Genomic DNA, 16112 nt, shown 5'->3' with positions numbered 1-16112 from the left:
AAATAAACTTGGAAGTTTTGAGTTTTACTTTACAAAGTCTTCGTCAAGGTGGAATATACCTAGAATGCTAGGCTTTGATTGCCAGGTATTGTGGGACAACCTCAGGATGATTTTAGAAAAAAAAAATTACCTCTCTTGCCTTGCAGTCCCTTAATAATAATGTACTCAGAGGCATGTGCTAAGCTTCCCTGGGTTAACCACTATTCTTTTAATGTTTTACATTAATCTCCATGTTTTCTATTAGTGCTAGCTGCTGCTTATGTCTCTCAATGCTACAATCAGGGTATTTTTGATATTTTGTATTATTACCCCAATCGCCAAGAAGTATGCTCCAAATTGATTAATTCCAGAATGATTAAAACATCTATGCAATTCATTTATTGTTGCTGCAGTTAATTGAATATTTGATGATTTAAAGGTACCCTGATTATTTCCTAAGATATGTATTTATCACCAGGCAGATGATTTGCGCGTGGTCTCTCTGTGGCTACATGGGATGGCAGCCTGCACTGTCACACGCAGAGAGAGTAGGCACTTGTGAGGGCTCTCAGTCAACACACCACCTGCCCGACGTGCGCCTGCCTTCCCTGGCTGTCAGAGGACCACATCCGTGCCCAGCACAAGAGGGTCCTCTGGGGCCAGGAGGGAGAGCCCAACCGCCCCTGTGCGGCATGCAGCTTGCTTTCTACTCCAGGAGGAGGGGGCGGAGAGGGGGAATGCAAAAGGACGCTGCGGCTCTGAGTGGCTAACTTGCGCTTTGTGGACTATCTGAATACTCAAGAGTGGATTTAAAGAGAGGAGAAGGTGGCTCCGGAATTAAAAAGCAGCTCGGCGAGTGATCGGGCAACAGTTCTAATCCCAGTGTCACCACTAGTTCTCTCCCTCGGTCTCCTTTCGCACCTGTCCGAGTGACTCCAGAATTAACTGCAAGAGGGGTGTATGTCAAGGGGAGAAGGAGAGAGAGGGAGAAAGAGAGAGAGAGCAACTGGACAAATTTTGGCCTGAGCCCAGGCTTAGTTCAGCTTACTTTCAGTGTACAGAGTGACCCTGGTGCGGCTCTGCAGGGTCTCAGAGACTGAAGTGGCCTCAGGTGGCCCCACCACTTCTCGGCCATGTCAAGTCCTTGGCCTCTCACTCGCATGGGGAGCGAGGACTACAGTGGGGACCTCGGCGGCTGGGAGCTCCTGTCGGACATGGCTCTGTCTGTGGACCCGGTAGGTACCCTCTCCCTGACACCTAATTCAGACCTCCTGTTCCGTATTGTCTGTTTTCCATGTAAATGTTTCTCTCCCCAATTTGCGTGGAGTCTTGAAGGCAGAAATTATGTTGCCTTCAGTGTCTTTAAATCCTCCCTCTTGGCACCATCGTAAGCACAGCGTGCGCTCAATCACGATTTGTTGTGTAAAGGAATAAATGGGAGAACTGATGAATAGGCAGAGGGGTGAATGAATACGATCCTATTACCCTTGTCACCACGACCTTTCAATGTATGTCCCAGTGGGTCTCTAATTGTTTGTTTTCTCATCCCATCTAGATGTGTAACTCTCAGAAAAAGAGGGCAAGTTTCAGAGTTTTTTGTATTATCAACCCCCCATGCCTCACACTGTTCTAGGCACCGAGGAAATACTAGCTGGTTAATTCAAAAGCACTCGCAGGGGGGAAAAAAACACTTGTGGCTCAAATATAGTTGTCTTGCAGTGAAAACGGCTGCGGGACAAGGCTAGGTGAGTTTGTTGGACTAGTGACTCCATGTGAACGCTGCATTCAAGTATTTTCTTAAAAGAAAGAAAATCTGAACACACAGTGTGGATGCATATTTACTTGACTGTCCTTGTCTAAACAGTTCTCCCCAATCCTGTGTGCTGCCGACCCCAATAAGCCATTATTAGATTTGTTGCAAAGCCCCAGAGTCCACAAGTCTTTCTACTTTGACAGTATTTCCCCCCATAAGGAAATAGATATTTATAATACTAGGTGTAGAGATGATATATGCATTTGGCAAGAGTGAGTCAGATCTTACCTTGAAAAGACAAGAAGACTGGACTTAATAAAGCAGTGAGGCGAACAACAGGACAAGGGGTAATAACCTGACTCGTTGTGTGAGGCTCTGTGGGTTACAAAGCACATTCACCTTACTTATTTCATTGGCCGCTCACAGACACCCTGTGAGATCTGAAAGTAGTACGTATTATTATTGCTGTTATTTTATTTTATTTTATTTTACAGTTGGGAAAAGTGGAACTTAGAGGTATAAAGTTACCAAGTCCTACTACCAAGTGCTAGGGCCACGACTTCCACCCAACTCTTTAGTCTCGTAGGCAAGTATTCTTGCTGTGTCTGCATATTGCTGATATTTCTTCATCTTTACTTTAAAAATTAACGTTTATGCATTTGTATGAAAAAAAGAGAACAGAGAGAAAAATTAATGTGTAGAAAAAGGAGAGTGGACTATATACTTTCTTAGCCCAGGCATTCCACATTGATACAAAGCAATGATGATATTAAAGATTGAAGTCTTTGCTATATTCATTTTGACCTTTGTGTTTAGGGAAGGCATTTGTTAGAAGTTTAAGAATTATCTTGGAAAATATAGTTCCTGAAGCATGGAGCAAAGCAATGAGATTTAATTTGCTATTAAGAATAATCAGTTGACTTCTGTAATCCCATATGTTAAACCAGCATCTCCTAGTGTATTTTCTGCAAACACTCATTCTGTGGAATGGTGATAATTGTTAATTGGGGGAGGGGAATCCACAAAAATAAAAAAACCCAAGAATTCAGTGGTGAAGAGAGATGTGAACATGCTGCATTAAACCAATTAGCTAGGTGTCTCAGAGTTTTTAATTTGCATTGTGAATCTCCAAGAAGGGGATGGATTGCAGCATTTCCTACACTTATTTGGACATGGAACCTTTCATTTTGCTGAATAGTGTCCATGGGATGGTCTTCTTTGTAGCATTTACCACAGTCACAGTTGTACATTGACTATGTGATTCTTCACATCTGCTTCCCTCTCAAGTCTGCAAACTCCATGAGGGAAGAAACTGTGTTTCCTTTTACTTCCCATTGTACCTGTGCCTAGCACAGTCCCTGGCCCTTAAAAAATATTTGTTGAATTGAATGAATGAATGAATGAATGAACTATGCTAGGCCAAACCACCTCTGGTCCCCTATGGGAAAACTGTATTTAAGGTTCTTTATAAGGTGTGCCCAGCCAACTTTTTTAGCCTTTCCTTCTACTGTTCTTTTTACCCAGTATTAGAATATGATTGTTCTTGGAAGGGTGACTGTATAATTTATCATCCAAACTGGGACATTTCTGTGGAGGAAAGAGGACACTGTCAACTATTTATGTCAAGATAACTCAGGCTGAATGGCCCCTCATTGTTTGTGACTCTTTCTCAGCCTGCCATTAAAGATTTTAGGCTCCTGGGAGCAGGAGCCTTTATATGGAGAAGATATTCAACAAATATTGGCTGAAATTTATGTTTGGACAGTAGCAATTTTAATGCTAATCTAAGATTTGCTGATGGTTTTAGCATGTATTATTTAACATTGAGGGAAACCGAAGCCATATTCTATTACCCACTTCCTGAAATATAGTTATGCTCATACACCAATGTATCAGAGTAACTAAAGGGTTATGACTTAATTGACCTTGCAAGAGGCCTGGAACAAGTCTCTGTACAGGACTTGCCTTTTATCTCCCAAGGCAGTGAATTAGAGAAACCAAATATTCTTCTTACCAGAACTGGAAGGAGGTAGAAGTGATCAGATTGCAATCCCGAAGAGGGTGAAGGTTGGACAGAGTAAAGAATATTTGGGGGATGCCATCACCTGCACAGGTGACATCAGGCCCAGCAGACCTTTCTCCAGGTGGCTGTCCCACTTTCAAGTCCCTTGTTATGTGCTTCTTTATGACTGGTGTCTGACTTTGATGTTTGGCTTCCTGCTTTCTCTGACTATGGAGCCCCTGGAGGAAAAGGCCACCTGTCAGGCATGGAGTAAATCCTCAGTACATTTCTGCTAGATGTGTGAATTTTGATTGATTAAGAAGGCGTCATACTGGGAAAGAAGGCTCACGGGATTCACTTTGTATATTTGTGATACTCTAAGTGCCAAGGCAAGCAGGCAGTTTACACAGGGGTTTTACCTTTAGCGTTTTGGATAAGACTTGTAGGCATCTGATTGTACTCCTAGGTTCAAAGAGGACTTAATTAAATCATAGAAGTGTTTTATAGCCTCATCTTTTAAAGATCTGTGATTGTGAATAACATACTAAACTATGTCAGAAGATCAGGAGGTTGAGCTCCTTCTTTGGGTAGATGAGCAAAGTGAAGCCCCGAGCAACAAGGGACGATGGCTTAGTGTCTCACAGTGAATCAGTGACAGAACAAAACATCTTTCTTCAGATGCTTACTGCTTTGTAGTTCATAGGGAAAAGCTGCGTTGATAGCTGTATTTACTTTCTTTACTATTTTTCCTATACAGTAAAATATCATGCAATAAGCTTTTCTGAGAATAACTAAATTGTGCTTATTTTTTTGTTTATTTTGTTTTAGGTAAGCCTTCCCAGTGATCCAAGCTGTGTTGAAGAAATCTTGCGGGTGAGTTTAAACCTTTATTTCTGTGCCTTTTAATAATGAAGCAATCTATCTGCTTAAGCTGTTTTAGGTAATTACTGTTCTGTTTCCAGGAGTATCACTTCAAGACCCTTCTGCTTATACCTCCTGTCTCATTTCTTACCTGTCATCTCCCTATTCTTTAATCAAGCTAGTCTCCTAATCTCATCAAGCTTCTGTCCCATTCTTGTATCTTTCTGGGTCTTTCTTTTGAGGTCTGTATGGACCTACCACCTTTTAAAGGAAATCTTTCCTATTCAAGCATAGTACCCTAAATCTTAGCCTTTCTGCTCTCTGGGATCTCAAGTCAATTTCACTGCTGCCTCCCACTACATTATTGCTAGCACTGCTTATGGAAATTGTAGCTTATAATGAGGGGATGAGATACAGAAGGGCAGAGGGGAGGGGAAGAAGAGACACTTGAGAATGATGGCAAGTTGTGGGAAATGCTACTAACGGGAGTGAATTTGTGCATGAGAATGGCATGGAGGCAGCACAAAATTGCAGAAGGTGGCAATGACCTCTCCCAAAGTCAACGATTAAGCCAAAAGAAAAAAACAAAGCCAAGCCAGAAAAATGTGTCTCCTGTCTTTGGCTGTTGGCATCATAAGACGGTATGGTACATGAACAATAGGAATCACGGAAGTGAGATCTAGTCCTGCCTCTACTATTCGTCATTTCTGTGGACAGATGACTTCATCTTTCTGAATCTTCCTTCCTTGTCTGTAAAAGAGGACAATAATACCTGACTTAATTCCCTTAAAAGCTACCAACTGGTATAGAACTACTTGTTATTGTGATAAATGATGATCAGTGTGGCCATGAAAAAAACCACGTAGACTTCTCACTGGGGAAAGAAAACAATCTGTGTGCTAGTAAAATTCTGCACCCCGCTTTACCAAAAGCCACCCCAACTCCCCTTGAGACCTCCCCCCTGTAAATGGCTTCTCAGCAGCCCAGTGTTCAAATATACCCTGCGAAAATGCAGCCAAAAGAAAAATAAAAAGAAAGCTGTTGACCATCAAATCGACTGGCCACGTGATTTCACCTTTTCAACTCAAGAACACTGTTGTCGACTATTAAAAAAGGAGTTCTGTCACTCTGATCAGAGATGAGACTATCTGAATTAGGGATATAATGGTCACTTTTATAATATAAGCCTAAGAACCCCTCAGTCATCTCTTTCTGGGGTCCAAGGTCTGGGAGTGGGTTAAGCCAGTGTCATGAAATCAACAAGTGTGATGTATCCTGGGAACTCAGTCACTTGCTCCTTCCATTGGTGGAAAAAAGTCAGATACACCAAATACACAAAATCCTTGCTAGTATATTGGCTGCCTTCCTTAAAGAAATGTCTACAGTGTTCTTGTTTTTCCATATGATGTCAGTGGCCTTTTAATTTCCAAAGGAATGTCAGAGCCACTTCAAAATCACCACCTAATTTGTCACAATTGGAATTCTTTACTTAAGAGCAGCCTGGCCCTGGTGCCTAGGTGGCTCACACAGTGACTAAGTGAGGGGAGCAGGTGAATACCTATTAGGGGCTGGCGACCGCAGTGTGCAGGAGGAGCCAGTTAGAGAAACAACAGAATGTCACTTAAGCGTGGAAAGAAAAGAAGCAGGTTGCCTTAATAAGCTCGTAAAAGATAGCACCCTTGGAGAGTTGGAGAGAGTAACAGAAGTTCTTCTATTCTCGAAAGAGAAACTAGGGAAACGTCTTTTTTTTTTTTTTTTTTGACGAGCTGTAGATTGTATAGAATTCTTTTTTTTTTTACAACACCAGTAACGAGTAGGCTTTCCTTTATTGAAGAATGATATATTTCATTCCCCATGCTTTGAATAAAAATATGCTTTCTGAAGTTTACGCCCCAAATTTTATTACTAAATCTTAAATTTTTATAGACCATATTACATGGCATAACGTAGTGCCTGCTGTACATTGTTGCTATCATACGTTCATGTTCCTAGTTGTTTGAGGGCCTTGGCGCCCTTTAGACGGTTCCATGATGTCTCTTCGAAGTCTTGCTCCCCGTTTACTTCCTTCCTGGATGTACCATTCCTCTTTCTTTCCAACTCTCTCTAACTCTGTCAATGCTTTTCAAATGAAGCAGAGTCGAGAGCAAATGAGGTCATCTTCCCTCCCTCCCAGAAGTGAAGTTAAACAGAGGAAGGGGCTCTACCGGGAGCAGGAAGAGCTGGCTTCCCATTGCTTATGACATTCCATCACTTCTAGCTGTGTGGCTTTTCAGTCTCTTCATCTAGAAAACAGGGAGTAATTATTCACCCTTCCACCCCACCATCCAACTGCAGTGAAGGAATCTTGAAAATGTCTACACTGTTTGCATATGTAACACAGAGATCTCAGTCTGTTTGCTCTCCCAACTTTCCCAACCTCCTTGAGTCCACCCCCCACCCCCCGCTTTTTCTCTTCTACAGTGCCGTGGGCGAATGTGTGCCAACCTACTTCATCTCACATAGAGACAGACTTCTTTTATTAACCCAGGACAGCAAAACTCCCCTCTCCCTGCTCTCAGCCCCTCGGTGCCCAGGCAGTGGAAATACTTTTGCCTAATGCATTTTATTTTAGCTCCCTTTTTCAAAATGCTGTTTGAATTCAAACCAGTTGGCTTTCTTTGAAAGTTCCTCTTACCATGTCTCTGCTAATGGGCTCAGCTCTTGTTCAGACTAGCGCTTCCACTTCTCTTTGTTTGTGCTCCTGGTTCTCATATGAGGTGGTAGCCCACCTTGTCTGGTTTTCTGGGGCTCACTTGGCAACTTATTTCCCTACAGAGCACATGACTGACTTTCAAAGCACTTGAGCCTCATTATCTTGTTTTGATCATAAGAAACATGGTAGTCCCTTATTATTTCAGGAAATTGAGGACAGAGAGTGTATAAATGACCTGCAGCCAAAGGTGAGATTAGTACACAGCAAAAGCAGAAATAGAACCCAGTCTTCATTTTGTACTATACCTGTCAACCACCCTATCACAAACCTATAGTGAGAATCTTTTGATTTAAAAAAAAATTGCTTCGATTCCACTTCTGGGAGTATATCCAAAGGAAATGAAAACACTAACTCAAAAAGATATCAGCATCTCCATGTCCATAGCAGCATTATTCACAAGAGCCAAGACATGGAAACAGCCTAAGTATCCACTGACGGATAAATAGATAAAGAAGTTGTGGTATATTATTCAGCCATAAAAAATGAGGAAATCCTACCATTTGTGATAATATGAATGGACCTTGAAGAAGACAAATACTGTATGATCTCACTTATATATAGAATCTTTAAAAAAAAAAACATAGAAAAAGAGATCAGACTTGTGGTTACCAGAGGTGGGATTAGGGGGAGGGGAAATTGGAGGAAGGTGGTCAAAAGATACACTTCTAGGTTACAAAATACATAACTCTTGCATTGTGATATGCAACACAATGACCATAGGTACCACTGCTGTATGAGACATAGGAAAATTGTTAAGAGAATAAATCTTATGAGTTCTTATCACAAGGAGAGGTTTTTTCCTTTTTTTCTTTTTTTTCTTTTTATTGTATCTATATGAGATGATGGATGTTAGTTGAACCTATTGTAGTAATCATTTCACAATAGAGATAAATCTAACCATCATGCTGTATGCCTTGCACTTATACAGTGATGGGTGTCAATTATTTCTCAGTAAAACTGGAAAAAATAAGACCTGTAAAAAAAATTGCTTCAGACACAGGCTGACTTACTTCTAGAAGGTTTAACTAAGAATACCAGCAAATGAACATAATTTGATCAAGTCTGGGGAATGAATCCTTTCTTACTACCATTCTTAATATTTTCAAATCTCATTTCACATAATAAATAACAACAATAACAAATAACTGCTACTAATAAAAGAAACAACAGTAATATGTCACTTAAGCGCATTATGTCATTTTCTCTTCATAAAGATTGTATTATTAGTCGCATTTAAAAAACAGGAAAGAGTAAAGTGCAGAGAGGTTAACTAATTTGCCTGCAAGTCTCTGCCAATGTCATATGACCTATTCCTTCTGTTCCTGTTGGTTTACCTGAACCTGTCCTTAACTCATGAGCAATCTGCGCAGTGCAGCCCATCCTGTGTATGTACCTGCTTCTGTCAGCACACCATTTTCTCTTTAGAGTAAAGCTACGCTCAAGTACAAACAGAAATGAAAAATAATAACAAATCTGGCCCCAGAGATGGCATTTTGCAGTTACAATTTATCTATCATATGAGGGATTCCTAAACTGCTCATATGTAATAATATGAGTTTCTTTTCTGAGCTCCACGGGGTTTAATGGGTCCTAGAGTAATCATTTCTGGAAGAGTTAAGCCAAGGAGAGCAGCATGCGCTAAATGCTACTAGCTAAAGATGGATGTTCGATGATTATTTGTTCTGCAGTAGTATAATTTATTTGTTCCTAGCAAGAATTTACTTCAAAATATCAATAAACTATCAATTAAATCCTTTCTACAGTCAAAAATGCAGATACAGTGCTTCTCTTAGATTTAATGCTAAACAGATTGTGTTTCTTACCAAAGCACCTTCAGTAGTTGATAATTTCATACGCAAACATCTGTAAGGGTAATTCTCTGTTTATGAGGAATGCTGAATTTGCTAGCTAGGATTTAGGGAACTTGATTTGATAAACTGTGTCATCTTACAGATCTCTCCCTGCCATATGGATCAGGTTGGTAAACACTGACATGGGCGCCTCTTTTTGTTTACAGCATGATCTGTGTTTACAGCATTCTAAATTATGGCAATTCTACTTATTAGGTCTGTGTTTAAGTTGACAGCTTTATCATGGAAAAAAACATTCCAAATAATTACAGGACAACCATGTACAGTACTTACTATTTTTTTTTATTTTTAAAGAGGAAACACATGAAAAAGCCTGTCTTAAGAGTGAGAAAAAAAAATGGATCAGAGAACAAAATTGGTCAGACAATTATGTCTGAAGGAAATTTGATTATATTATCATCACTATGAGGCATAATCAAGCACCTTTCAGTAGGATTTCTTTGATAAATTTAACCAATAATTAGGCAATTGATTTTATAGTCTGTCAAATTAATGTATAAATAATGCTCAAATTAGAATCATGCAAACGATTTTTGATATAGCTGTCTTAAATACTAATCCTTCTGGAATGTTTCAAATAGCATCTATCCTCTTCTGGTGTGGACTTTTAAAATTATAGTTTCTTGAAATAGCAATGTAGTATTCCATCCAAGAAAGACAATTGCTAAATATAATTTAGACTATAATTAATGTTAACACTGATGGAGTCAAATAAATGAACTAACTAATGATTGTACCCTCTGCTATTCTGAAGAGTAGCTCTAATGACATTGGAAAATATGTAAATTTGTCAGCAGGTGAAAATGCCCTTGACTGGGTAAATTATGTGGAGTATTACCTTTTCTAAAGCTAATTCAAAGCACTAATGGACTTAATATGTAGTATGCATATGTGAGGTGAGCTATTCATAGAACCAAATTAGCCCATATGAGATATTACCCATTATTTGCCTCCCAGTAATCATTTCCTCTTTTCTCAAACACAAACCAAGCCAGAAGAAAGATGCTAAATTTAATTATAACAACTATTATGTGAACAGTGTAGGTAAGCCATCCGGTGTGACTCCAAGTGCACTTAGAGCCTGTCAAGCAGTTTAAATATTTTCATGTGGAATCTGGGGGTTTGCATCTAGTATATGATGTGAATTTTAAATGATTATACAGACATCATTGGGAAAACAAGTAATGTGAGTAATGAGGTGACTGACCCAGTGAATCATAGGAACCTGTCAAAAAGGGGACATGTCAGGGAAGAGATGATGTCAAGTACCTATAACTTAGCAACTCAGCATTTAGCTGCCCAGAGAGCGAAAAAGAGTAGCCCCTTTAAAATAGCTGAGTAAATCTATGAGTCCCTATATATCTTAGGAGTGCTATAAAAATAAGTCTGTTTTCTGTCAACCTGTTTCTTTTTGCGAATATGGTGATTTGTTATTTTCTATTGCATCGAATGAAAGCAGGTGAGAATTTAAGCCACGTGTAGAATTTACACCTGCTTTCTGTATCTTGGGTGCACAGAGAGGGTAATAAAACAATGTATTAGTTTGCCAAAAGTCTAGGCTTATCTGAAAGAAGTAATAGCTTCCAACTGTTGTATGAGAGGCAGCCTTTTTGTCCTGGCTGTGCTAGTCGGTTTGGGTTGAGAAAAAAGATAATGCAAGGACCTGAACCATTCCATTTGCATCTATGTAAAGGTAGAACCAGTGTCTCTGGAAAATGCATTGAGAAAGTAGCTTCTCAGAATCAATTTGGTAGGTATCTTCCAGCAATGAAATGAAAGAATAAAGCAAGGCTGGTAGTCACCAAAAGCATTACGGAGAATGAAAAAGGAAATGTAAACACCGTAATTGATCTAACCAGAAGACATCCACAAGCCTAAATCACAATATCTTTTGTGAAGGTCGAACACAGAAGAATCCAAGAGTTGGTTCTCATGGTTGAGAATCGGAGGCATAGCTAATGAAGCACTGATTTGCAAGATAAGCAGCACAGGATGAAAAGCAAAAACAATATTGGAATATTGGAATGGCTGTGATGATTTGTGATGGCAGTTTCTGTGGACCAAGTCTGGGACATACATATCTTGAGAAGTGGGAAAGGCAAGACTGAATGAGAGATTACTTAACTTGTCCAAATTTCTTGAAAGCACTTTGTTGCTGAGGCAAGATGGAAGTGTGAGGTGCTGCTCTGTGAGCAATCTACAGGGCTGATGTCTCTCGATAAGACGGAAGTAAAGGCCAAAGCAATTGATCACACACCCTGGTGTTGGAAGAGAATTCCCGGTAGTCACAGTCCCTGCTGCCACAAAAACATCCTGCAAATAACTGGTCCATGAAGAACTCTTGTCACTAAGAGTTTAGTAATAATCAAAAAAAGAATCATTAAATGCTCCAAAAAAGCATATTAAAAATGTACCGGGAAAAAGTACTGCTAGAGAATGAGTTACAGCTATGGCTAACTCAGTTACATGAATTGTTTTTAAAAAGAAGCAATTTTATCTAAAAAAAAAAAAAAAAAGCCAAAGAGTGATATAAGAGCTTAGGGGTATATTTAAAAAGTAGATAAATCAAGAATTATGAACAGAAAATAATCAGAATTAGCATATTTAAGAGTTGTTTTTTTCGTAAATCAAAGAGCAACAGCAATAGATATATAATTTGTTAGTTAACCTCATCAAGAACAAAAGAAGGGTAAAAGCACAAATATATAAAATAAGCAATAATAAAGAGAAATAACCTCTTGGTTAGAGACAAAATTAAAATAATAATGAGTGGCAATCTACTCACCTCTGTACAAATAAATGTAAGAATCTAGATGAGATGGACGATTTTTCTAGTGAAATATAGTTGACCAAAACTGACTCCAGAAGAAAGAAAATCTGAACAGACTTATCACCATTAATGAAATGGAGACTAATCCCACCTATTAATGAAATCATCACTCCCAAATGGGGTTTTATGAGGAAAGTCAACCAAGCCATTAAGGAATAATATAACTCAATAGTTCCAGAACTTAGAACAAGAAGAGATTTTTGCAAAGTATTTTTTAGGAAAGCCAAACTAGCACATAATAGTGATACCAAATCTGACCAAAAAATGGCATACAAAAAGAAAATTATAGAATAATATCACTTGTATATATCAATGCAGATTTCCTCAATGAAATACTAACCAACAGAATCAGATTGAACTTTAAAGGTTTTGCACCGTGACCAAGTGAATTTTATTCCAGGGGTGTAAAACTGGTTCAATATTAAGAAATCAAGTAATATAATGCCTTTTTTTAATAGAATAAAAAAAGAAAAAACTAATTGAACATCTTCATAAATGCTCCAAGATACTTGCCAAAACTTAACCTTATTTATTCTTGGTAAAATAGAAATAGAAGGAAACTTCCTTAATGAGACAAAATATATCCATCTCAACCCAAAAGCTAGTATCACATTTTACAGAGAAACTCTAGAAGCATTCCCACTATAGTCAAGAAAAAAAGACTAGAGATTCTTTATCACCATTATTATTAAATATTGTTCTGGAGGTAACCCATGGCAATTAAACAAACTACAAAAATAAGAGGTATTAAAATGGGAGAGAATGTGTGAAATAACTATTATTTATAGAATATATATACTGTTTCCCTGAAAATTCCAAGATAATTAACTAAAAATACAACTATGAGCAATATAACAATTCAGCAAAACTTCGGTGTGCAAAGTAAATATATAGAAATAGTCTTTATATGTAAAGCAACCAATTATAACATATAATAGGTGAAAATACTTCATTCATATCTTACAGATTTATTTATTAAAAAATGTGCCAAAGCTATATAAACACACCAAGTCACTATGTAAGACACCAAAGAATATTTCAACCAGTGGAAAAGCATACCATTCTTGAATAGGAGGACAATATCACAAACATTTCTAGTCTCCCTAAATTAATCTTCAATCCTTACCTCACCTCATACAGCAATATTATTTTCAGATGTATTAAAGATAAAAAACAAAAATATAAAATATTAAAATTTAATACAGGAAAATTAAATTTATTTTTTCATTTCCAGCCCAAGTCTCCTGATGAGTGGGCAGGAATAGCAGGCAGTCGGGGGAAAATTCAGAAGTTTGAGGAGGTTGGAGAAGGTTTGAAATAGTCACTGAAAGAAAGAGAGAGGGCTATCTGAGGAATACAGTAAGACTATAAGACGATGCTAAGGATCCAGGTCACATTAAAGACATGACATTTATACTGGTTCCAATCTGTAGTTGTAAAATTTTCTCCAGCAGAGCTTGACTCATTACCCAGAGACTGTTAACTAATGGGTCAAGGGCAGACTGGAGGCCCCAGAGAGCTTGAATGAATTGCCCCCAAATCACATAATCATGCAGCAACTAAGCAGATGAAACAGAATTGGAACTCATGGTTGGCCTGAATTGAATGTACACTCTAGTAATATTAAATAGTTACATAGCAGGTTTTTTTGTTTTTTGTGCCTGGCACTCTCCTAAGGTTTTCCCATATAGTAACTCATAATCACTATAGCAATGCCAGGAAGCAAGTACTGTTATCATCCCCCTCATACAGTTAATGAAATGGATATACTTAAGCTTAAGTAACTTTTCAAATTCAACAGACAGCATGGCAGAACCAAGATCTCAACCAGGCTGCCTGGCTTCAGAGTCCCTGCTGTTAACCATTATGCATTTTTCCCTTCACCATGAGGATATTGAGCCAAAGGAATAGGTTTTAAGTGATTACCACAGGGCTCAGCCCCTGACCCAGTGGATGACAATGAAGCTAAGCAAGATTGCTAATACCACCTGTCAGAATCAGGAAAGCTTGCTAGATGGGCCAAATCTAATAAAATGAGGTTTCATAGGAGTATAACTATGTGGTAATGCACTTGAGTCTACCAGTGTTTATAATAGACAAGAAACAGTTTAGTAGAAACATACATTACTACCCCAAAATGTATTAATAGAAGACAAGTATCTAGAGTGGGGATCCACAAACTTTTAAAAGGCCAGGTTGTAAATCTTTTTGATTTTTTAGGCCATGTCGCCTCTGTCTCAGCTATTCAAATTTGTGGTTTTAGCATGAAAGTGTTCATAGGCGATATGTAAAAGAATGCTTCTGACTGCATTGCAATACAGCTTTATTGACAAAAACAGGCAGAGGGCCAGATAGAGGTCCTTTGCTAATCTCTGTTCTCTTCTACTTAGATCACACTTGGCATGCGATATTGATTTTTGCTCAGCACGTTAAAGTTATATTCAGTAAAATTTACCTTTTTTTAGTTATAGTCCTATGAGTTTTAACATATGCATAGATTCCTATAATCACCACCTTTAACAGAATACAAAACAATTCTAACATCCCCCTCAAATCCCTCGTAGTACCCTTTTGCAGTCAGGCTCTCCTCCCCACTCCCCAGACCCTAGCAAACATTCATCCGTTCTTGGTCCTTACAGTGTGGCCTTTTCCAGAATATTATATAAAATTCATATAGTATGTAATCTTTCCATAGTGATTCACTCAGCATATGTCTTTGATGGTGTATCATTGTGGTTTTAAATTGCATTTCCCAAATGACTAGTGATATTGAGTAGCTTTTCATATGCTTATTTTCATCTTTGTATATCTTCTTTGATGAAGTGTTTGTTCAAATCTTTTGTCCATTTTAAAAATCAGATAGTTTGTTACCTTATTGTTGAATTTTGAGATTTCTTTACGTATTCTGGATATAAGTCTTTGGTCAGTTATATGATTCGCCAATGTTTATTTCCCAGACTGTGGCTTGTCTTTTCATTCTCTTGATGGTGTTTTTCTAAGAGCAAAAATTCTTACTTTGATGACGTCAGGTTTATCTTTTTTTTTTTCTTTTATGGATTGTGACAAAAGTGTGACCAAGTGTCAAATCTTAAGAACTTGTTATTTAAGCCATGGTCATAAAAATTTTCTCTCAGGTTTGGTTCTAAGAGTTTTATAGTTATATGTTTTTTATTTAGGTCTTCGATCCACTTTGAATTAATGTTGGCATATGGTGTGAGGTGTAAGTTGAAGCTTATTGTGTTCATTGTGTTCTCATGCCATTTGCCGAGAAGACTATCTTTCTCTGTTGAATTGATTTTGCATTTTTGTAAAAAAAAATAGATTAACCTTATTTATGTGGGTCTATTTCTGGACTCTAGTTTATTTCATTGGTCCATGTCCCTGGCCTTTCACCAGTACCATAACATCTTGAATCCTGTAGCTTTATGGCATGTCTTAAAATAAGATAATGACTCTTTCAACTTAAAAAAAATAGTTTGGCTATATTCTAGCACTCTTTCTGTTCCATATGAACTTGTCTATATTTATAAAGAATCCTATTTGAATGTTGGTTAGTATTACACTATATCTATAGATCAATTGGGGGAAAATTCACATATTTACCTTTTTGCATCTTTCAATTCATGAACACAGTGTGCCTCTCCATTTATTTAGGTTGGCTACTCTGTGTTTAGAGGGACATTGATAATCCATCATTATAAAACCCTAGAAAAACTATATGAACAAAGTTATTTATTACATTATTCATAATAGAAAAAAAAGTGCCACCATATATCCAACAATAGGAGAATAGTTAAGTAAATTCTGATTTATACATTCAGAAAAATAATCAGCCATTAAAAAATGGCTTTGAGTATGATGTAGTGACATGGAAAAAAAACGATATAATGTTAAATGAAATAACCAGAATATAAAACAATTGATGTACTTAATTTTTATAGCTATGTAAAAATATGAATAGAAAAGAAACTAAAGAAAAATACTCTGAAATAATAGTTCTTATTTTATGAGAGCGACAGGATTATGGGTGAGGTTTTTTTTTCTTTTCTAAATGTTCTCAAATT

General features: G+C 37.8%; 1 protein-coding gene across 4 annotated transcripts in view; it reads left to right on the top strand.

The window, feature by feature from the left end:
* The window catches only part of AFF2 (AF4/FMR2 family member 2), a 449558-nt gene that overhangs the window by 267563 nt on the left and 165883 nt on the right, over positions 1 to 16112 (top strand). For all 4 annotated transcript variants that reach the window (XM_023526244.1, XM_023526242.1, XM_023526243.1 and 1 more), the window contains exon 4: positions 4563 to 4607. In XM_023526244.1, the coding sequence (XP_023382012.1) occupies positions 4563 to 4607 (45 nt within the window). The remainder of the gene's footprint in view (positions 1 to 4562; positions 4608 to 16112) is intronic.

Source organism: Pteropus vampyrus, unplaced genomic scaffold (genome assembly GCF_000151845.1).
Source record: "Pteropus vampyrus isolate Shadow unplaced genomic scaffold, Pvam_2.0 Scaffold750, whole genome shotgun sequence".
NCBI lineage: Eukaryota > Metazoa > Chordata > Mammalia > Chiroptera > Pteropodidae > Pteropus > Pteropus vampyrus.
The sequence above is the reverse complement of the archived record's forward strand: the minus strand, read 5'-3'. Positions and strand labels throughout refer to the sequence as shown.